This window comes from Sinohyriopsis cumingii, chromosome 1 (assembly GCF_028554795.1).
Source record: "Sinohyriopsis cumingii isolate HCF-2022 chromosome 1, ASM2855479v2, whole genome shotgun sequence".
NCBI lineage: Eukaryota > Metazoa > Mollusca > Bivalvia > Unionida > Unionidae > Sinohyriopsis > Sinohyriopsis cumingii.
The window spans coordinates 82,429,176-82,454,861 of record NC_142961.1 but is presented as its reverse complement, the minus strand read 5'-3'; the positions used below and the strand labels follow the sequence as shown (position 1 = coordinate 82,454,861).

Sequence of the window (25,686 nt, the reverse complement as noted above, 5' to 3'; positions counted from 1 at the left end):
TCATCTGATTCCCAACACTACATTAACCTACCCTTTATACAACCAAATTTTGTTGCCTATTATGAAATTTCATCCGATTTCCACCAATACTTCAACCTACACTTGTTACAACCAATTAGTGTTAATAACACATATAGATACAATGTCTGGATGTATTTAGTGAATCTGTATAACAAAGGAGGTTATATATATATATATATATATATATATATATATATATATATATATATATATATATATATATATATATATATATTCACACACACATCATGATTAGTATATAACAAATAGTGGATATTAAAGAGTAATTCTAGCTATCCTGACAAGTTAATTATAAACATCTTTCATTCTTTATAATTTATACCTGGCACAGAACAATTGCAGCAATCCTTACCCTTCTAATGGTGAGATTTTTCCTTCCAGTAACTCTCTGTATACAGTGGGTGGATCTGGCAACAATGAGGCACACAAAGTTTCATAAAATGGGGAGGTGGGTCGACTATTTATCACTTCTGACCCTGGTTCCTGGCAAGTGTGCATAACTGTCACAGAGGGGGCTTCAGCCCACTTGCTGTCCTTCTGGTATGTCACACTCAGAGAAGCATTTCTAATAAAAATAGATGTATACAGTCAATAATTAAATTTAAGAATCATTTAAGTTTCATGGACCTAGTAACATCAACATTTTTAACAAAAATACATTTTTGCATTTTGATGTTCAACAGAATTTATACTTGTAGGACATTTTATGATGGTCTTCACTGGTAATAAAACAAGAGTCCCTTGAAAGGACTGATGCTCAACTGATGAAAAGAATTTCCAGGAATACAAGATATGACCAATTCTTCCTTTTATCTGCTGAGCGTGGAAGTCATCTCTGTTCAGCAAAAACAAGATTTTCAAATTAGTTGCAGTGGTGGATATAATGCATGTCAGAATGGCACCATTTTTATTTAGGGTCAACCAGTCATCATATGAAGGTGGAGTAGTAATAACAAGTTCAAGATGGCTGCTATGCTGCCATACATATTGGACCTCAGATTAGCTCCATTTTCATTTAGGACCAACTAGATATCATAAGCAGTCTTTAACTGAAAAACCCCATGGCGATATGTAATACAATGATTTTAAACATGGCTTCTGTGGCCTAGATACTGGATGTTTAAACAAAACAAATTTTTCATTTGGGGCAAGTTTTGGATGAATAGTGATAACAAACGTATGTTAATGGTAAATATACCAACAGGTATCCAGGTACTCGCCTTTTGATAATAACCCAGGTAATACAATGAGCAATAGGGTATCTGTTTACCGTATACAAGTCTTTTGCCAGTGCTTGTTAAGGCAGCACTCATTTCGTTATCAAGTTGACAATCTCTTTGACTGAGCCCTGAATACATGTATTATTTCAGTGCCAAGCAGAGGTCTGACTCTGCCAGTAAATAACTGACAGTGGTAAGTATCAGAAGGTAGTTATTTGATCCTGCCATACAAATGACTGGTATTCAGTTGCAACCTTTAACAGATTTCACAAACTTTAAGATCAAAGTATTACTTAAAAAGCATCCATACATGACAGTGAGGCTAAGGAAAGGGAGTCAGACGATATTTACAATGATGACGATTTACTAGACAACAACAGAGGATTTCAGAACTTTATCAGACAATGATGAAGAATTCTTGGACTTTGTAGCAGATGACATTAGTGATATTTATTGGATACGGCAAATTTTTAAAAAAAATGTGGACTAACTTCAGGTTCATACACATGTTTGATGAGGTACCTAGATAACTGATCAAAAAGAATTGATGGGTAATTAGTAGAAGTTTTTGAAATTTTGACAGCTTTAGTTAACAGACAGACAGACGATAGACAACAGATTATCTTATAATTAAAAAATTATATTTTTGCAAATCCAGCTTCTTCGCTAATTCTGCTCAAAACCTTAGACCTGAATGTTTTGTAATTTTATTTACAGTGTGGGTTATCAAGTCCAGTACCTTCTTTAGAAGATTTGGTCAAAGAATGAATAATAAATTTGAAAAGCAAGGGCAGATTTCATTCTGATATCTGGCAAATCATCCTAGAACAGGGCTGGGAATCTCTTGATGTGGCTATGCAGACTCCTACAATTTTAAATGATGTACCATAAAAGAAAGCAGTCACTGATTTCAATAATTTTTTTTCCTTGAGACTGATATAAACAGTAAGTTCCTTGGCACACTGTTGAGGTAATTTAAAAAAAAATTCTCCAGCATTTCTTTCCTAAAGTAAATCTTACAATTATTAAAACAAATATATTTGATCTGATACATTATTCTTTGTAAATTGACCACTGATGAGAATTTGCCTTACTTCTTTACCTTCATAAGGCATTTTTAAAACTGTACCTTTTGTTGGGACCATACTCATTATTGTGCTGAGCTACTTCATACATACACGGGTCCTAAAAAGAATACTAGTATTATATGCCTACACTACCTGTTATGGTCTTGAGCAGCTTTAATCAATTTATCTCTGTTTTCCCCTTTGAAGAAAACAATGTAGCGTGACCACATCTTGCCGACTTCATGGAGAACACTTTTTAGTTTCCAGGCACCATAACCACCATTTCCTTCCATCACTGAAAATTAGTTAAAAGCACATCACTAAAAATTAGTTAAAAACATAAAACAATCTCTTATCTAATATTGAATTTTTAATGAAAACACTGGGATTCAACACTATTTGGTCAGACACGTATGATTTTACTTCATACATGCTTGTGCAAGCCCTGTCAAAAAGCAACAATACTTTTGGTTAAAAAAACCATCATAATGATCATCCATTCTGGGGCGTAGTGACAAAGGATTTTCATGACAGTCATCATGGCAGCCATATTAGAAGTACCACTGGCAACTTGTCCATATTGGACATGATTTTCAAGATGGCCACTGTGGTGACCATACTGGACATCAGACCAGCAGTATTTTCATCTTGGACCAACTGGACATCATAAGACTTAAAGTGACAACTCATGTGATATGAACATCCAATGTAGAGGCAGCAATAACAAGGTTTCCAAGATGGCCATATTGGACATCAGATCAGCACCATTTGCATTTAGGATTAACAGAATATCATAAGAAGTCATTTAGTGAAAACCCCATGCTGATAAGACTGTCCATTTAGGAAGAGTAGCAAAAACAAGATGGTCATGTGATGGTCATATTAGATGTGCGAGCAACACCATGTTTATCAGGGACCAACGAGACAATGGGATGAATGTATGTGTAGAGTTTCATGGCAATTTCCACCACTAGTTCAGGAGCAGCAATAACTTGTGCTAACAGGCAAACAGATAGATACTGGACAACAGACCATCCCATAAGCTCTTTTAGTCTATGACCAGTAGAGCTAAAAACCCAATTTAAGTTTATTCTTGTTAAAACAACTTTATACGGAACATGTAGTTTTTCGGGAGGGTGAAACTAGTTTTATTTATGTAATACTTACCTGCTACACGAATTAATACCATTTTCTTGGACACTAAATCCCAAATCTAAGTAAGCTAAATATTCACCCCTCCAATTAGTACATAGAGGACCAGATAAGAAAAGAACATGATCCCAATTAAATTCCTGTCATAACTAACATACAGACATATCTTCTTCTTGACACTACAGGTAATAAGGTGGGAAAAGGGAATTTTGCAATAGTAGCAGTAAGGTATTGCAAAATATTTCCACACCTCACCAAGGAAATTATAGCAGCTATTCATTACCTTTTATTATTACACTGCTGAATTTACCAGTTAGGAGAGAGGCTGATAACCTCAAAAACAAAACCTGATAAGAACAATTCACTTACCTTACTGAAGGAGTGTTCCCTACTGTAAGCTCATAGATGGCTTGGGTACATGTTGTGCTGTCACAATCGGACTCAACAAGTAGATGTCTTTGCTCTGGTGTATCAAATATCAAAGGTAAAAGGATGAAAAGGTAGACTGAGGCTGCTCTCATGACATCATCCAAAAAGGAGTGATTAAAGTAGGCCCAAGATGCACCAATAGCTCTAACCTTACCTTTCTGGAAGTGTGATATGAGGAAGGAAGGCACTAATGCAACCATTTCTTCTAGAAACTCACTGGAATCAACCAGAAATGGAAGGGCATCATCGCTCTGACCTACCTATCAAGACAAGACAGAACTATTCTTCATAATCTCCATCTCTGGAGAAGGAGTCACTAAAATGGGGTTTTAGTCATCCCATAATGACTCACAGTGGCAACTGAATTAACTCTTTCGAACTATACAAGGAAACAGGGAAGGAGGGGGATGCTAATCAAATCCCCTTCCCTACACGGGCAATCTAAGCCCGACTCCATTTCCCCATAGGGATTAAATGGTAACATGGGAGGAGGTCCTGATCATCAGTATCCAGCTGACTGAAGACTCTGTTTAGAGAACTAGCCTCAGCATCAGATCTATCTGAGCAAGAACACAACTCTTCCCTATCTTCATGAAGGAGCAAATCGCTCTCAACAGGCACTGGAATATTTCCTTCCTTGAAAGGGGCCAAAGATCTCTCCCTAACAGAAGCTGACAGCATCACTTTCCAAGGTCAGGCTATGACTCCTACCTAAGTATCAGCAGATGGTACTACCTGTGACTGTTGAATCTGTGTGGACTGCTACACCTTGCTTTCTCTGGAAAGTCCTTTCTGGTGGATCAGGCAGCTAGGCAAATTATTCTCATTCCCCAGCTATGAAGGCAGATGCAAGAACTTTGTTGACAGCACTGAGCACCAACTAATGACCATCCACTAAATCTGGACTTGTCTCCAAATGTCTCAACATTGTCATGCCACTGGTTTCAGACAGGTTTGGATGAGAGAGTGAAGGTGACTCTCCACAACTTTCCTTCACTTAAATCCAACTTACATGCAAGTCATATTATTTCCCTGACTCCATCTGATACATTCAAGTCCAGTGGTATTGGAGAAGTGGCAAAGCAGCAGGAGTGGATATACTGGGAAACTGCAACTGCATACCTGAACATAAGGTTGCTTTTCATTGGACTAATGTAGCAGTGGAATTCTGCTGTCCCTAGGTGACTGAGCAGCCCATTTTTGGATCACATTTCTCACTGTTGTAGCATTAGGAAGGGGCTAGAAAAGGTGCCCTAAACATTGCCTGCTTCACCTTAAACCTGTTCAGCATGTAACAGCTGATGGGTATCCCACCTTAGCAGCTGAAATCCTAACTTGAACTTCAAGGGGCCTGGAATATATGTACACTAATGGACAGTTCCTCAGCCGATAGACCAGAGAGAAGAACTGCTCACATTGGTAGAGAATTGGCCAGATTCAACATCCAGATGGCAGCCCTGAGTGAAACTTGCTTAACTGAGAAAGGACAACTCCGGAGTGGCCACAGAAAAGTTCAGTGATGTGAAGCTGTTGTTGAGTTTGCATCAAATCAATGCTAATCATTAAGCTCACAAATCTCCCAAAAGGAATAAATGACAGACTAATGCAAATTAGACTCCCACTTTCTGTAAAATGGATACATTTTATGAAGACTACTAGTCTCTTACTGCAGAGGCAAACAAGCTCATCATCTTGGGTGACTTCAATACTCGACTTGGCACTGATCAAGCAACAACAGTGGGCTCCTCCAGCTGAGAAAGTGTGATGACCATGAGCTTCTAATCAACAACACAGTCTTCCGTCTGCCAAACCACAACAAGACATCTTTGATACACCCACACTCCAAGCACTGGTATCTTACTATGTCAATGTCAGGAGAAGAGATAGATAGGATATCTGAGTGACTAAGGCCATGCTCACAATCTCCAAACTCAATATCCAGATTGCTAATGCAAAGTTAAGTGTGGCCTTTGACAGACTATGCACAAATATGTGGGAGCTCAGAGAAATCAGTCTATAAAGCTTTACAAAGTCATTGTGATGCCAACCCAGCAGTATACTTGCAAAACCTGGATGGTTTACCAATGCACATGCCAAGAAGCTGACCTAATTTCACAAAGGATGTCTGAGGAAACTAATCAAGGTAGGCTGGCAGGACAGCAAGACAGGGTACCATACAATGAAGTTATCCAATCATCCACATTCTGATGATAAAATCAGTTGAGATGGGCAGGCCACATGGATACCAGAAGAGCAACTACCAATGATCTTCTATGGCAAGATGACAGAGGGAAAGTGATCGCAGGGTGGTCAAAAGAACCTCTTCAAATATTCCCTCAAGTCATCCCTGAAACACTTTAACACTGACCCGGAGTCTTGGGGAGATCTTACAAAGGATTGCTCCACCTGGCACAGTCTCATCCATACTGGAGCTTTGAATCCAGGAGAACTGCAGAGGCAGTGCAGAAGCATCAGCAGTATAAATGCTAGAACTTCTGCACATTTTCTATTACCAAGAAAACCCATGTGGCATCTCCTGTCAAGTGTGTCACTGACAGTTCAGAACACAAACTGGCCTGACCAGCTCCTCAGATACCAAACCAGTAAGTGATGTAACGGTCATCTTCAAACTCAGAAGATTACCAACATGTGATTTCTGAACCATGCAAATTGCACCTGATCCCACCCTCATTTAAGGTGTTGACTTACCCAACACAGGAAAGTGACATAAACACCTCCTGGGAACAGATGGGTTATTCTAAGATGAAGAGGAAGAGAGACCCATCTTCATTCCTCTATAGGTGCATAACCATGCAAATTGCTCCTGATCCCACCCTCACTGAAGATGTTGACTTACCCAACACAGGAAAGTGACTTAAACACCTCCTGGGAACAGATGGGTCATTCTAAGATGAAGAAGAGACCCATCTTCCTTCCTCTATGGGTGCATAACTTTCCACCACATCTGGCACTGTCTTCCTACAGCTCAACTAAGATAAACATCTGTATATGTACCCTTAGTACCAGATATGAGTGTCCCATGAGGCCGTCTTATGCCTGCATTCGCCATCATCTTGTGACATAATAATAAACCGAGAGAAAGAAAAAAATAAAAAAATAAACCAAACCTAAACTAAAGAAGGGTAGAGGACACTTACCCAAAACAAGATGGGGCATAAATTTACAAATGAAAACCTTCCTAAGCAAGGCATAAAACCCTTCAAAAATAGCAGAAAGGGACACATATACACCAAAATAAAGCAAGGATGTGGGAAAAAAGGGCTAAAACTATACCCCAAAAGGACATGTTTGACCAAAATGAAGCCTAAAGAATGAAAGTGAATTTCTTTGAGCATCCGGATACGAATGTGAGCACACGAGTCTGGAATGATGTTTTTTTTTGGTCCTCCAATATCTAATTGGAGAAGAGAATCTTTAGCTTTGACTGGGGACTTTATGTCCTGGAAATGAGTATCAATGCACTAGTATGAGATAATGTATTACTGCTATTAAACAACAGATTTCTTGCAAACTGTGTTCTTAGTAGCTTATTATGAGTTGTTTGAGGCATTTCCTCCTGGAGGTTCCTCCTCAGCAATGTAGAAAAGACCTAATGTGCCCTTCTGCATGTCGTAAGAGGTGACTAATGGAAGATACTTCTTTAATATGCATCACATAATAATGTTCCAGGTGAGGTCTGTTTAAATGAGTGCAGTTTGTAAAAAAAATTTTACTCTGCAAAATCCAGCCAGGACTGCTGACATGCCATTAAATTCTGTACATATATTCATACATTATTTAGTCCTTCATGTGTATATTTATGTGTATTATTTTCATTATCATAGTTTCTCAGGGTCATTTAGTTAATATTATTTTAAATACTAGTTTGCTCTTTGATTGTAAAGATGAGTCATTCTTGTATAGTGTGTAAATTCATTCATAAAGTTCCAAGGTTCAAGTGTCCAATGAATCCAGGTAAACATCACATGATCAGATTTTCTGGACACGAGTTTCTGAAAGGCCAAGCTGAGCTAATTTTTGAGAGATGTTATATAAGAAATGTTTGCTTAAGAATTAAGCATTCCTAGTATTAATTTCAGTCTTGAAATATATTAGTTGCAGTGAACTGAAAGGATTCATTTATTTAATTCAATCATTTATTGGATTTATAAAGTGCTAGAACTATTTAGATCTTGGTATTATAGCTATTATGGAATTACTTTTAATTCATTTAAAGACATTATGAGATTATATCAGTGTGATTCATTCATTATTATTGGTACACCAGCACATTAGTGAACAATCTGAAATACCACTGAAACTCATTTGGATTACTGGATACTTTTGAACTAGACAGAACATTTAGGACTATTTAGGCTTTGTTGGTTTTTGCTCTTTTTTTAATTCAGTTTAAGACCAAAAAGTCGCAACACATATGATGTCACCTTCTTGGCAGCTCATTAAATCCATCACTGGATGTCACCTTCTTGCTGGTTCATTTAATACTGACCTGTGACAATGCACTGATTAACTTTAAGTACCTTCCCACATCAAGAGAAAGTTAAAAAAACTGGTCATTATTAGGCCAGAATAATGTCTGTAGCAACTTTTGTTAAATAAACGATGTTGTATCTGTTTGTTGTCATGGTGCATGCATTTACAAACAGATGCACAAGTTGTGGGAATTTGAATTTGGTATTAATGTCTCATTTCAATAAATATTTTAATTTCACCAGGACTTTTAACTATTGTGCACTCTGTACTAATTCTGGACTTCCTATGAGTTCTGAAAAATCACACAAATGTCATTGACTTACAGTACTATGAAATATTTTTAATGAACTTGCTTGCAGCTGTAACAATGCCAAATGAACACAAATGTCACTGACTTAAAAATATACATATGGGTTTGAGGAAACACATTTACAGACATCAGTAGTACAACTCATCATATTTAAGCAGGATATCCATGCTACAGAATAGAAAATTATGTCCTGAAAAAAGAAGCAGACCACTAATGCTACATTATAGTGCATTATGTCATGAATAGAAGCAGGCCACTAATGCTACATTATAGTGCATTATGTCATGAATAGAAGCAGGCCACTAATGCTACATTATAGTGCATTATGTCATGAATAGAAGCAGGCCACTAATGCTACATTATAGTGCACTATGTCTTGAAAAAGAAGCAGGCCACTAATGCTACATTATAGTGCACTATGTCTTGAAAAAGAAGCAGGCCACTAATGCTACATTATAGTGCATTATGTCATGAATAGAAGCAGGCCACTAATGCTACATTATAGTGCACTATGTCTTGAAAAAGAAGCTGGCCGCTAATGCTACATTATAGTGCACTATGTCATGAATAGAAGCAGGCCACTAATGCTACATTACAGTGCATTATGTCATGAATAGAAGCAGGCCACTAATGCTACATTATAGTGCATTATGTCTTAAAAAAAGAAGCTGGCTGCTAATGCTACATTATAGTGCATTATGTCTTAAAAAAAGAAGCAGGCCACTAATGCTACATTATAGTGCATTATGTCTTAAAAAAAGAAGCAGGCCACTAATGCTACATTATAGTGCACTATGTCTTGAAAAAGAAGCTGGCTGCTAATGCTACATTATAGTGCATTATGTCATGAATAGAAGCAGGCCACTAATGCTACATTATAGTGCATTATGTCTTAAAAAAAGAAGCAGGTCACTAATGCTACATTACAGTGCATTATGTCATGAATAGAAGCCGGCCACTAATGCTACATTATAGTGCATTATGTCCTGAAAAAAGAAGCAGGCCACTAATACTACCTTATAGTGCATTATTTCATGAAAAAAAGCAGCCTGTTCTGTATTTTTTACTGATGCATTTTATAGGTTTCAACTTCACATCAAAATGTCTAGTTTACTGTGTAGTACTTCCTCAGCGTTCTTCACACATAAAGCTCTAAGTATGGTTATGACTTTATACATACATTTGAATAAGGCAGTTCCAATGACATACAAGACTCTTCCAGCTGTCTCCACCTCCCCTGTCAAAACTAAGTCGACGACACGCTGAAGATAGTGCTTGTACATGCTGCTTTCAACACGTGCCCGTTCGTCATATGTGTCTGCAAAATCATGTAATGTTCCTCTGGAAAGAAAGTATGTCCATATTTGGAAAGTTCATTAAAAATATTTCAAAATGCTTAATGTACCAAAAAAACATTCTTAGTAAGAAAAAGCTTTCTGAGCATTTTTGGAAAAGAAAACTTGAAGAGTTTGAAAAATATTAAAACTTTATTAACGTACTGTTTTCTTTGTAATGAATGTACCAGATCTGACAAAAATAAATTGATGAAACATATGTATGACTTTGCCCATTTAAGGTGCAGAATGCTATTTCTTGCATTTTTCCCCCAGTAATTACTCCAAAATCCTACTGCTGACACTTAAGAAAAGTGGGTTACAATTACCTTGTTTTGGTGGCTGTGAATAATATTCTGAACAATAAATTCAGTCATTGTGTTAAGCTATTTAAAATTGGCAAAGAACAACTGAAAAAGAAATGTATAGTAGAACTCCTTATAAAAACTGAATTCAGTAAGTTTAATGACTGCATGCAAAAGTATTCAAGGCAATGACACTGATGCCAATGTATATTGGTACATATTTAAACCAAACACACTGATGCCAATGGCTATACTGGTACATATTTAAACCAAACACACTGATGCCAACAGAAATTTAAAAGGGAGCGTATTCTTAGCCCCTGAGAGCCCCTATAAATTCCCTAGAATGGTCTTTCCACTAGTTGGGCAAAGAAGAACAAAAAGCAGGCCTGCAGTGTTAAGTAATGTAGTTGAGAGCTTAAATTATAAGTGTAGGACAACCGCTAAATGAGTTATACTAAAACAACACTGAAATGCACTCAGCAACACAACACTAGTATACCAAGACATCACTGAAATGCACTCTGCACCACTACACCAGTTTTAAACATGGCTATTCTGATGCTGTTTACCAGATATTTACTTTTATGTGTTCAAGTACCAAGTGGACAATGGTTTGTAAATAACTAATGCCTCCTCCCATCTAAGGTGTGTTCATGAAGTGATGTGTCATTTTATGTTAAAACCACAAATCAGCTATTCACAGAATTAAATTCATAGTACTTATTTTACAGACCCTGAAACAGTTAATTTTACCAAATCTATTATTTGTTTTGCATTTCATCTGCACTGTTTGCATTCCATTCACATCTGCATTCCATCTATCCTGCCATTTTTTATTTATGGTCTCAAAAGAGCATTTAGATTTTGCATTTATTTCCTTCACCACTTGTTACCTTTCATTTTTACTCGCATGATATAGAAATGCATTTGACAAAGTTTGATTTTTCATGTTTCAGTGTTAAAGGGAGATAACTACAGTTTTCATCTGTCTTATTATAATAATACTTTAATGATAATGCAAATGCATAAAATGCAAATGTCAACACTAACTTCAAGTAAAAATTAGATTATAACCACATCTGTAACAGGTGAAAAATTAAAGTTGTAGAGTATCTGTCAACAAGTTTTGTTTAATATTTTATTCTGGTCAAATAAACATTGTACAGATAAACCAATTTATCATTTGTGGCTATTTAAATTTTCTTGTCTGTCTTAAAAGAACAATGTCTGGGTTTGTAAGGTGCGAAAAACTAACATATTCTGATTCAAGATTATTTTGTAAAGAGTTTTCAATGGGAACATTTGCTGGCAACTTAAAAACACAACAACAGAATTTCAAATTCAATCATGAAATGAATACATGTTTCATTCCATTTATTATTTGTGTTATTGTTCTGCATTTTGGATTTGTATTCTCCATTTTGTCAGCATTCATCATTTTATTTGTGTCCATTCTGCATTCCATTTACATACATTCTGCATTCCTTTTCTCTTCGGTAAAATTGCCAATTTCAAGGACTGGCTGTACTGTACATTCCACAGAAGTATCGGTTTTGGGGACTATATTGTACACTGCACATAAATATTGGTTCTAGTGACTGACTGTACAGTACAATGTACATTCCACATGATTATCAGTTTCAGGGACTGGCTATACAGTACACTGTAGATTCCAAAGAAGTATTGGTTTCATGGACTATACTGTACACTGCACAGAAATATTGGTTCCAGTGACTAACTGTACAGTTTATTGTATATTCCACAGAATTATCAGTTTCAGGGACTGGCTGTACAGTATTTTGTAAATTCCACAAGTATGAAATTACCCATATTTGAATTCGCTCATCAAGTTCTTCTCCATTTCATCCAAAGTCAGTTCCCAATGAGACTGGCCATCAAAATTTGTGCCAAATGTTGGATCTGGTGCTCCATGTGAGGCATTCTCAGCGGAAGACACATCACGAATCTGATCTGTACAGAGTAAAACAGAAATTTATGTGTAAAAAATATATAAGTACACTGAAGCTTCCCAAAATTGGTCTCTGTGCAACCTGTCTCCATCTGCATACTGGCCTAATGTCCTAATCAAAACCCCTTTATTCCATTCATCTGTATAAAATCACCAGCATTTTATATCCCAGCCATTTCCAAATAAGGTAAGTTTTACTCTATTTCATAAAACAAACTAAAATACCTTAAATACTCATTATTAAAAGTATTCTATCATTATTAAAAACCATTTTTGAGCCTTTAGTCATAATATCCTTAACATTTTGATCATAAAATCAACAAGTTTTGTTTTTAAATCATGTGTAAGCCATCCTGTATGGTCTGGGTCTTTGTAGTAGATCTGATATTTTTATGTGGAAACCATGTTTCTTCTTTCAGTCACAGTGACCTAGAACTCTGACCATAAATCTATAGGCTTCTTCTTTATCCAAAGCATAATCCATCTATAAAGTTTGATGTGATGTTGATGTGATGCTATTGTATGGACACCATTTTTCTTCCTTTTGTCACGGTAACTTTAACATTTGACCGTGTGATCCCAAAATTGAAAGGCTTCTTCCTTACCTTTTCTGCAAGCAGTCCAAAAAGTTTGGTCCAGGTAGGTGATGTAGAATTAGTGTTATTGTGCATTTTAGTCTTTTAGCCAGTGAACTTGATCTTTCTGACCCACAAATTGATGGAGAACTCAAGTTATTGTGCAGAACTATTTTCTTCTTTCAATCTGTGACAGTAACCTTTAACCTTTAGTCACCAAAATCAATAGGTTTCTTCCTTAAACAACATGCAAGCCATGCAAAAATTTTGTAACTGCTGGAAAACAAAAGTTATTGCATGGAAACCATTTTTCTTCTTTTAGTCAGTGACCTTGACCCAAAAATTGATGGGCTTGATCCTCACAATAAGTGCAAGCCATTACAGAAGTTGAGCTGTTGTGTGGAAACCATTTTTTTAAACACTGTGGTTTGACCTCAGCCCCACCCCCAACAAGCCATTAATTGTAGATGGTTGACAACTCAGTTAACTGTGCAGAAATGAAATTTGTAACAGATTGACTGACTGATGGATTGATGGATGGACAACATGACTTGCTCCAATATTTGAGGTGGGGACACAAAAGAGCGAAACTTTTTTTAAAACTAATACTACAAATTTAATGCATATGCCAATTCTTCCCCAAAATCTAAAATGGAGCATGGTTATAATTCTCCTAAAGCTTTAAATGCATATCCCTTGGTCAAGATCTACGCTGGTGCTTTGAGTGACAAAACTGATCAAAATTTCCTCAGTGACATTCATTTCAATAAAATGAACAGGTGGCTTCTCCTTTTGCTTGCCAGTTTCTTGCCTTATAGTGACTGAAACTCAGCAGTGAAATGTATTTTAAAGGTTGCATAAATGATCATGAGATTAATTTCTTAACAGAGACACACACACGAAAGTGTAACTTAGCAATAAATCAGCTTCTGTAAGTTTGAAAAGAAACATTTCAAATGAAGAGGGAATTAGGAATGAAAATACAAGGTGATAATGGATAGTCACTAAAGTTGAACAGAAACAAGATCCAGATCCTTGGTATAGTTCTTTTCAGGTACACTATATACTCTAATGTGCCAGTATTTTGCAGGTACACTATATACTCTAATGTGCCAGTATTTTTCAGGTACACTATATACTCTAATGTGCCAGTATTTTTCAGGTACACTATATACTCTAATGTGCCAGTATTTTTCAGGTACACTATATACTCTAATGTGCCAGTATTTTTCAGGTACACTATATACTCTAATGTGCCAGTATTTTTCAGGTACACTATATACTCTAATGTGCCAGTATTTTTCAGGTACACTATATACTCTAATGTGCCAGTATTTTTCATTACAAAAACTAATCACTACTAGGGAAATTTTTAGTGCCAAATAAAAAAGGGAGCCATACTTTATCACAAATGATTATCATTGCTACTCTTTTCTTCTTCTAGCAGTACTTACAACAGAGAGTGACTGGGCACAAAAAGTAGGCAAAGGGGCAGCATATCAATGAAGAAAAGCCTAAGAAAGTGAATGGTAAGCAAGATAAGGCCTTAAAAAAGGGCAATATTGCCCCTGAAATGGGCAGAGCACCTAACCAAAGTACATGGTGCTATGCCATGCTAAAAGTGGCTAGTGGAAACACTACAATCTATAAGAATGGTCCATCAAATTCCAATTAATTAAATCACATGCATTGCTAGTCATTCGCTGTTGATTCCATAGGTATGTGCAGATATGTAAAATATTTTTAAAGCTAAATTTAGCTGCAGATTCAGCATTAAAAAGTGCATGAAATATTTGATATTCATGGTTCACAGTTTTCTAAAGATAAATTTCAAAGTCATTTCCAAGGTTTTTCAAGACAAAATGAATTTTTTCAAGGTTTACATATGACCATTACTTTATGGAATTAAAGAACATTTTTGATTATAAAACATGCATTTTATGAATCTAAAGAGGTCTCTCTTTCAAGACTCTCCAAAACATCTAAGCCAGAAAAGATGATCATGTACAAAACCACAAAAAGTATCTCACGAAACAGGTTTGATTACATTCCTATAAATTGGCATATAAAGTCATTTCAATGTAGAAAATAAAAAATTATAACTTAACTTTGCTGTCCTACATTATGTTGCTATGTGAAAACAACATAATAACATAAATTAGTTTTGTTTCCTTTAATTCTATATATATAAACACAAATGTTATTCAAGGTAAACATTTCCTATCAACAAAAAAAAAACAATACAGGCAAAGTATGTGAATCTTATCAAAAAAGTTTAACCCTGAATTTATCTGTGCCATTAAAATCCCAAACACAAGATTTTTTTTAAACAACCTAAACTCCTTAAGATGAATTGGTTAAAAATCCATCATTTAAAAACATTTACAAAAGGGTTGATTTAAATTTCGACAAAAGACCTTCAAATGATACATTATTGTATAATGTATAAACAAGGACTGAATTTTCTTTAAAATCAACTTGTCTTCTTGTAATTCAATGAACCAGTCCCCAAACCTGTATATATACAGGGGTTCTTATCATTACTTAATATGTAATACAAGAGATTACGATTTCCCATTTATCTTGCATTCTATTTAAGATCTGAAACCAATTCTTCAAGCTACATGCCACCCCAAAGTTCAGCTCAGAGAATCAACATTTTAGACGACAAATTTGGCTCAAAATAATTAGCAGTCCATTGTCTAATCCAGGTTTCATCCAAATTTCCCACCCTATTTTTCACATTTGGATCTTTAGGTTGGAGTGTGGGGTCAGAGTAATTACATATAGAAAATTTGGAATTTGCCTCCACCATGTGGTAGCAGCATATAGTAGTCACTTATCAGCAGGCCTAGCAAATTTAAACTATTTTATATCAACTCATACCTGCATGAAATCGATAGGAAAATGATTTATTTTCTCAGAAATGGCAAGTATCATAACCATTATTCTTTAATCATCTGACAGACTAGACAAAACTACAGGATAGATGAAACCTGACCCGGTACTCACCATTTGCATTACTGGTCACATGACTTCACAAATCTCAAACAAAGATATCGGAAGTCCAATAGTTACGTGATATCAACAACAAACTCCATTTTAATGTTGTTGTACAAAAATTCAATTATATTAAATGAGTCATACACCTTTTGTGAAAAACAGAAAGAACATATAATTCTCTACATATTTATTTTGAGAACATCAAGAAACCTTTCACTGACAGAGCAATCTGACCAGTCTGATTCATCAAGCAGAGAGCACAATTCAATGTGGTAGTCACATGATCCAACAAAACTCCAGAAGTTGTCAGAATAAATATTTTGAGATTTTTGTGTTCTTTAAGTTTTGTATTTTTATTACAAGTATAAGACTTACATTCAATATTTTTTTCTTTCTTTTTCTACAACGTTTTAAAATGGGGGGTTGTGAGATATGTGTACTTGTGCGACTAGCAATGCAAATCACGAGTACCAGGTCAAATTTTTTTGTTTTATTTTGTGTTTCAGTAAATTAAAGACAAAATGATTTTAATACTAACAATTTCTGAGAAAATAAATAATTTTCATATCGACTTCATGCAGATATGACTTGATTTAACACCATTTATGTTTACTAGGCCATCTGATAAGCGGCTACGATTTGCCACCACCATGTTGGCCTCTAATGATGCTTGACTGGTTTTCATACCTTCCATGTAAGGAAAAATATGGATATCGTGCTCACTGTGAAAAAAATGTCTACTAAAGGAATCTAATCCACTGAATGTTTGGATTGACTCAACAAATATGTTTATAGCAAGCACCCAAATGATCCCATCTGCAACCTCCACATTTTCTGGTTATAACTTTATAAATTTAACTCATGATCAGTTCAGTTATGACTCAATTACTTATTTGTTTCAGGTGTCAAGCAGTAGTGGAAAATTCTCAGATTTTTTCCACAAAACTGCTCCAGGTGCAACTTATGATCATAAAATAAATATAATCATTTGAAAAATAAACTTACCAAAAATGTTCATCTTGACTTCAATAATTTCACAATATTTATAGTCACATGAATTTGTTCTCCAATACTATTGATGCTGAAGTTATTTCATGTGCATGTCAGTGTTCACATTGTAAATAAGTCACAATTATTGCTCAATTTTTGCAGCAAATATATTATACTTCTCTCTTTTCATAACAAATCTGTAAATTAAACACCCAAGTACATCTACTGTATACAAATAATCCCATATATTCACTTGTCTTTTTCTCCAATGGCCACAACCTGTTCATATGCCAGTGGAGCTCATTTTGGGGCTTTGGCAAGATTTCTTTAGCCTTTCTTTTTGTCACCACTGACTTTTTTGGCTCAATGTGCAATCGTTTCTTTTCCTTCTCAATGAGAGCCTTTTTCCTTTCAAATTGGTGCTCTTGTTGGCGACATGCAGTGAGCTTATTCTGACAGAGAGCTACATCTGTTCTCTCATGCAAGAAATCTTTCTTCTTACAGTAATTAATTGCACTTTTTCCAGATGCCTTCTGATCTTCAATTTTTCTGTATGCAGCTTCTTTTGTAAGTGCCGTTCCAAACTCTTCCAACTGTGGTTACCGTAATTCAGATCTTTATTACAGAGGTCACAAAATGCCAGTCCTATAGCGTTCAGTTTTCTTATAAACTGACCAACTAAATTTCCATCAACTTTTTGCTCCAGCCATTCCCATACATTTTTTAAACCTTTATCTAAACGTTTTGTGTCATGGTCTCTCTCAACAACTTGGGACACCATGTTTTGCAAGTATGCTTCTTCTTTCCATTGTTATCAGCATTCATTACACAAAGATTCAATGGATGAATTTAAACCTTTGACCAATTAGAATACTCTTTACAAGAGTTGTGTGCTAATATATGGAACAAATAATTTACACGGGTCTCTGGGGAATGGGAGTGGACAGACTGTTTTTTAAAAAAAACAGATTGGAGATGATATAAAAAAAACAGACTATATCAAGAAAAATCGGATTCAAGTCAGGAGTAAAATGGTATTCCGATTTAAAATGGAGAAAAATCATGTCTGTGAATTAAAAAGTTTAGTTCTTAATTTAAAGTTAAAGATCATTTGTGAATTAAATGTTTGTTTAGTTCCCGATTTAAATTTAATGGTCACATTGTGAACTAAAAGGTTCAGTTCTCGATTTTCATGTTTATAATCATTTAAAGTTAAAGGTCACCTTGTGAATCAACGGGTTGTTGAGGTCTTGATTTAAAGTTAAAGGTCACAATTTGAATTAAAAAGTTGTTTAGGTCTTGATTTAAGTTGAAGTTCACCTTGTGAATTAAAAGGTTGTTTAGGTCTTGACTTTCATAAATGCAATTATTCTGCCCACAAATACAGTCAATATATTTGCAAATGCTATTTTCATTGATATAAGAAGCCTTGTCTCTATACAGTGTACAAACACTTCTATGGACTGCATACAGTGTCTTATGAAATCAACTGTTTTAGGGCTTCTTAATTTTCTGCCTCTTCAGCCATGCTTTCACTGGATTAATACTGAAAGGCCTTTAGGCTAGAATGCTTTCTAGCCAATTTGGTTAAATCATGTTTTGTGCTTTTTAAGATAAATTAATTTAAAAGGTTTTCAACTTTAAATAGCAGCAACCATATTTCATGGCATATCAGAAATATCAGTATAAATTTGAAAGGTTTTACAGTCATAATGCTTTTCATCAAATTTAGTAAAATTTTGTTGAGTGGTTTTCGAAAAGTCATTCAAGGGTTTGTTTGTACTTTGACAGCGGATCAGCATCATTTGTATTAATCTGAAATGTCATGATGATCCCTGCCAATTAATCTGAAATTAATCTGAAATGTCACGATGATCCCTGCCAATTAATCTGAAATGTCACGATGATCCCGGCCAAGCTTAAAACTGGTCCAGTAATTACTTAGATGTTGAAAATAGTAATTTATGATGCCAATAATGCACAATGGATGATGGCAATATAAAAAGCTCAAATGCCCTTGGATCATGCGAGTTGACAAAAATACAAAGATATTGATTGTTCTAAGGAATAATAAAGATGGGCACACAGACCTATTCTCATGAAGACCTTTCCCAAAATTCCACTAGGATCTTCATTAATGGCATACTGCACAAGCTTTTGGAGCTGATCACGACTCAGTGTAGACAGAGTCTCTGTTACTGGTGCATGGACTGGAACCTGTTGAGAGATAATACTTTGAAATTTACCATAGTTTTGCCTTTGATAATGGTTTTCAACCTACAACGTTCATATCTGACCTTTTAATGCATGGATTTGTGTGTGTGTGTGATCTGGATTTTTAATGTAGCTTTTAAAAAAATTCAGTCATATCGCTATGATGTCTGCAGTGTGGCAGTTTATAGTGATGTCTAGCACTGGGGCATCATGCCTCAGACATGTATCATCATGTCCCACGTAGTCACATTATCCTGACACCAGGCCAGCCAGTCCTAATACTAACCTCTTAATGCTGAGTGCCAAGCGAAGCAGCTGTTAGAACCATTTTTTTTAAGTCTTTGGCATGACTCAGCTGGGTATCAAACCCACAACCTACAGCATCCAAGGCAGACGCTCTAACCACTAGGCCAACGAAGCGGTTTTAATGCATGGAACCTACCAGAATTTTCCAAAGTGTTCCCCAGGTAACATACTAGGTTGGATGACAATTCATGGCAAAAAACTGGAAATACAGCCATTTAAAAACATTTTTTTCATTCCCATGTGTGCATAATTGTTTTACAGTGTAGAATTCCAATATTTCTGTCATCACATAAATGCATTCTTCTATTACATGATTCTGATCATAGTGCACACAAACTCATCAATAACTCATCACCTAAACATTCTCTGACAAAAATCAGTAAAAACATTAACTGCAACACATTTACATATTTAACACGCAACAGCTAAAGTTAGTGTCGTGCAAACAGGAAATTTTGATCTGATCAACCAAGCAAAACCTCATGTCTAATGCTAAATTCTAACACTCAGGTGGATTAATTATGGAGTAAATGGCATACAGATGGCAAACAGATGCATGAGCATTTTTGCCCAATATTTCTTACCTTTTGCATAGTGTTAGAAGTGTAACATTAAGCAGATCTAAGTGAACTACATGTATGTATCAATTTGGGGAGGGGGCATCCTATTATTATTTGGTCCTAAAACTGATAACTTTTATTTCTGAATTTTCTAAAAATTACAATTCAACACACTTCCATTCCATACTCTTGTGATTTAGTATTGTTCTGTTAATCTTTTGTGAAACTTCTATTACGTAACAAGAGTACTGAAGAAGGTACATTATGTGTGTACCCTATTTTTAATTGTATTCTATGTAGGTAACTGAAAATTGTTTTGCAAAAACCATTATTCTTGGTTCAATCAATGATCTTGGCTTTGACCCCCAGATCAACAGCTTTCTTCTATGCCCTGAGTGCCAGCCATCTGCTTTAACTCTTTACCTTCTGCAAGTACTTGCTGCCCTGGCTACTAAACCTGATTAGCAGCCTGCCTTCTAGCTGCAGTTTGTAGGCTGAACCCCAGAGCATCATAATAGCTGCCTTAGTGAGAACTTCTTGAGTTATTTACATGCTGTCTACATTTTCTGTATCAATTTTGTCCCATGCAAACTATGTAATTTAATGAAAAATAAAATTTTAAACACTTACCAATGTTTTGTGCCACTCATTTCCACCAACAAGTACATATAATCCACATGAATCAATGTTTATATTCACATATTTATAATAAAAAAAATATATCTCAATATATGTTTAAAATGTATATTAGATTACTTTTCTCACCACTATTTTGCACACCAATGTGTCCACTATTTTATTGCAGATTTGGTAATTTTTTTATGACACTGCCTGAAGCACATAAAAGAAATCTATCTCCCTTGCATTTTCTTCTAAAATAAATGCTGGCCCTGAAACTGCTGTAAAGTCGTCTACATTTACCAGTCTCACTTGTTCCGACCAGATTTGATTGTCTCACGTTTCAGATCAATCTGAAATGTCAGGTGTCGAAACAGGACTTATACCAATGTCCAATCCTTCATCTTGAATCTGGTTAAAATCAATATCATCACTTTCAAATCCTTCAAAACTTCCATCAGAATCGTCGTCGGAATACATGAATGTTGACATTTTGTTTTACTGTCACCAGTGACCTCATTTTCAATAGAATTTCCCGCTTGTATGCTGTAAAACTACTAATAGAATACGTTCATCATTTTAGATAAGGACTATTTTCATTGGCTAAATGTTATAAAAATGAATGGATGTTTGTAATTTCATCCAATACAAAGCTTTAATATGAAACGTGTATATGCGTATCTGGGGTTTCCCAACCCTTGGCCGGAAACGCATGTATGAGCCAGCCAGGACAGATAGAGTATTATTAGCAGCTTGTATACGCGTTTCTGGGGTTACAAGGCTATTTTTATGGTCGCATATATGCGTTAGCAGAAGGTAAAGAGTTAAGTGGTAGGAGGGTGTCATGTAGAAATGTCATTCTGCAGAAGATATTTTTTTTCTTTGGACTCCAAATAGTCTTGTTTCAGATACCAACTGCAAGCCATTCCTAAAGTCTAGTAACTACATAAGATGGAGAACTGGGAGTTATTGCTTGGAAACCATTTATGTCTTCATTCAGTCATAACGACCTTAATTTTTTAATGCAACAAACACTTCCCCAAGTTGTTGATCAAAACAAAGCCAGCATGTAATTAGGTTCCACAGAAGTACTTGCGGGTTTCGATGTGACAGTCAATTGACTCTTTTCATGTTTTCATAGAACATAATATGTTGCGATTATAATGTACTAAGGGAATAGAATGTGACTTTCACAAAGATATTTAAAATATATTTTCTTTGGAAAAAAATTGAGAGCCATGCCAGACACCGCGTTATAAGCGGGATTGTCAGTTATCCGGGCGCGAGTTACTGAAAGAGTGGTGTATCATTCAGAAGGATTAGCAATAACGAGTATTTAAAGGATTGCCACGATGGCAGCCATATTGAACATCTGATCTGTACCATCTTCATTAGGACAAACTAGGCATGATAATAAGTCTTTTCATAAAACCTCATGCTGATATGACAATCCATTCTGGGGGAGTAACAAAAAGAGTTTGCAGAAGGATACCATGTTGGTCATACTGGACACAGGACTGGCACTATTTTCATTTAGGACCATCTAGACACTGTAAGAGGTCTATTAATGAAAATCCATTGTGGATATGACCATCCATTTAAAATGAGTAGCACTGTGGTGGCCATCTAAGATGTCTGAGCAATGCCATTTTCATCTAAGACCAACTAGACCAATGAAATAAGCATGTGTGTAAAATTTGAAGGCGGTACCTCCAAGGCCAGAGTTGTACTAATATATTACTATCCCATAGACTCTTCTGACAAGTACAGTTAACTCTTTACCTTCTGCAAGTACTTGCTGCCCTGGCTACTAAGCCTGAAAAGCAGCCTGCCTTCTAGCAGCTGTGTTTAGGCTGAACCTCAGAGCACCATAATGGCTGCCTGAGTGAGAGCTTCTTGAGTTAGTGCACATGCTGTCTACATTTTTTATATCAATCTCGTCCCATGCAAACTATGTAATTTAATGAAAAATAAAATTTTAAACACTTACTGATGTTTTGTGCCACTCATTTCCACCAACAAGTACATATAATCCAAGGAATCAATGGTTATATTCACATATTTATAATAACAAAATATGCCTCAATATATCTGTGTTTATAATGTACATTAGATTACTTTTCTCACCACTATTTTGCACAACGTGTCCATTATTTTATTGCAGATATGGTAATTTTTTATGATACTGCCTGAAGCACGTAAAAAGAAATCTATCTCCCTTGCATTTTCTTCTAAAATATATGTTGGCCCTGGAACTGCTGTAAAGTTGTCACATTTACCGGTCTCAAGTGTTCCAACCAGATTTGATCGCATTTCATCCTTAGATTCAGATAAACCTGAAATGTCAGGCATCAAAACAGGACTTATACTAATGTCCAATCCTTCATCTTGAATCTGTTTAAAATCAATATCATTTGCAATGTCATCACTTTCAAATCCTTCAAAACTTTCATCAGAATTGTCGTTGGAATACATAAATGTTGCCATTTTGTTTTACTGTCACAAATGACCACACTTTCAATAGAATTTCCTGCTTATATGCTGTAAAACTACTAATAGAATACATTCGTCATTTTATGTAAGGACTATTTTCATTGGCTATAATATTTTAAAAAAGAATGTTTGTAATTTCATCCAATACAAAGCTTTAATATGAAACATCTATATGCATATCTTGGGTTTCCCAACCCTTGTTTGGAAACGCATGTATGAGCCAGCTGGGACAGAGAGAGTATTAGTAGCAGCTTGAATATGCATCTCTGGGGTTACAAGGCTATTTTTATGGTCGCATACATGCATCAGCAGACGGTAAAGAGTTAAAAATCTTCCTGGTTATCATGCAAGTTTAAATGGAACAGCCCTTGAGAGGTTTTTGTACATTCCATTGCAGTAGCTATATTTTATTCTTTGAACGGCAGGCATCATTCGTAGAAACTTGAAAGTCTTTATTAACAGGGCGGATTCTGTCAAAGCTGGTTACACTGTTTTTATTAACAGTAGCCATATTGGCATCATTTGTACAAACTGTAATAACCTTCACTCCAGGGTGACTTTCATCAAATTTAGCAAGATTCTGTTAAGTATTTATGGAGATGCTGCTTAAGTTTGTTTTTTTCCTTTATAATGGCAGCTATATTTGATATCAGAGAAAAATTTATTAAAATCTGAAAAGATTATGTCGAATTTAATCAAATGTTGTTTGGTATCTGGCAGAATATTTAATAGTTTGTCTCTTTATAAAAACAGTGGTCATATTTAATGGCAGACTTGGTTTATTTTTACAAAACAGAACATCATTCATGCCTAGGTACTTTCTGTCAATTCAGGTCAATTCCGAAGGATGTTTCTTAGAATAAGATTTTATTAAAACTTTTGTATCTTTAGGGTCCATGCTTGACAAGATTATTTTGTACAAACTTGTATGTCCTCATGCCAGTTTTTTGTTTCAGACAAAGTCTGTTTGTTGAGTTTTTGAGCTGTAAAAAGGTTTTCCATTTTTAGTAATGGCAACCATATCTGACAATGGATCAGCATCACTTGTAAAAATCTGAACTACCTTCTAGCCACAGTGCTTTCACTATATTTTTAATCACTTACCTACCATCCTGCCAGTACTTTCGGTTACATTTACAATAATTTGAATGACCTTCCTGCCACAGTGCTTTCTATTACATTTGTAAAAACTTAACTACCTTCCTGCTCATGCTTTCTGTTACCTTTGTAAAAACATAAATACCTTCCTGCCATTGTTTTCTATCGCATTTGAAAAAACTTGAACTACGCTCCTGACAAAGTATTTTCTATCACATTTGTAAGAATATCAACTACCTTTCTGCCAGTGCTTTCTTTTACATTCGTAACAACCTGAACTACCTTCCTGTCAGTTCTTTCTATTATATTTGAAAAATCCTGTATAGTGACTTTTAAAAAAAGTAGCTTATTACAGGTTGATCTATTTTTAGTAATATGGGGGCACATTTGATGATAGATATGCATCGATTGTAAAATTTCATGCATACTGCCGAATTTGGACATAATTTATCCACTGTAACTTTTCAGAGAAAAAAGTATTGACAGAGGACAAAATGGCACACACGAAATGAAAGCTGAAGGTGTATGGTAAACTCCTTTGGCCTTAAGGTTTGGAAAGTTAAACATTTTTAAAAGTTGTTCCAATCCAAACATTATTTTATAGTATGCTGCTAACCTGACAAGAATCCCTCAAATGACCTGATCCTTTAAAAGGCCAAAATGATTTCTCAGGAATTCAAGATAAGACTCATTTCTTATCTTAAATTGCTGAGTGTTGAAACCATGTCTGATACTTTTGTGCAAAAAAAAAGAAAGAGTTTCAAATTATCCTATGTGGCAGCCAGTTTTATTAGCTAGTGCCATATTCATGTAGATGAACCAGACATTCTAAGAAGTCTTTCTGGTGAAACATCATTTCAATATGATAATCCATTCAGGAGAAGAAACAATAACAAGTTTTTCAAGATGGCAGCCACTTGTCAAATCAGTAACATTTTCATTTAAGACCAACCAAACATAAACAGAAGTCATTTCATGACAAAACCGTTACTGACATGACCACCTATCCAAAAGGAATAGCAATAACAAGATTTAAAAATGACCACAATGGTGATCATATTGAAAGTCAGATCAGCACCATTTAAATTTAAAAAGACATCTGGTAGAAAATATATATCTATATGACTTGTTGTAGCCACACTGGATGCCCGATCATCACATTTCTTTATTTAGGACCAACTTATCACCATAAACCTTCTGGTGAAAACCCCATGCTGACACCACTTTCCCATAAGGAGGTGTAACAATAACAAGATTTTCAAGATGGCTGCTGTGGTGGCCATATTGGACATTGAATTAGCACCCTTTACTTTTAGAACCAACTAGATGTCATAATAACTCTATTAATGTAAACCCCATGTCAACATAATTTTTATTCAGTAAAAGAAACAACAAGATTTTTCAAGATGAATGCTGCAACTGCCATAATGGATATCCGGATATCACCATTTTCATTTAGGACAAACTAGAATGTCATAAGACGTAAGATAAGATTTATTTTAAC

General features: G+C 35.4%; 1 protein-coding gene across 2 annotated transcripts in view; it reads right to left on the bottom strand.

Annotated features, from left to right (window-relative positions):
- LOC149807240 (uncharacterized) overlaps positions 1–25,686 on the bottom strand; it is an 82,476-nt gene that overhangs the window by 39,172 nt on the left and 17,618 nt on the right. For both annotated transcript variants that reach the window (XM_089963945.1, XM_089963948.1), the window contains exons 5-9: positions 18,984–19,110; positions 12,183–12,327; positions 9,895–10,055; positions 2,483–2,624; positions 395–607 (exon numbers count right to left, since the gene is read on the bottom strand). In XM_089963945.1, coding sequence (XP_089820071.1) covers positions 395–607; positions 2,483–2,624; positions 9,895–10,055; positions 12,183–12,327; positions 18,984–19,110 — 788 coding nt within the window. The remainder of the gene's footprint in view (positions 1–394; positions 608–2,482; positions 2,625–9,894; positions 10,056–12,182; positions 12,328–18,983; positions 19,111–25,686) is intronic.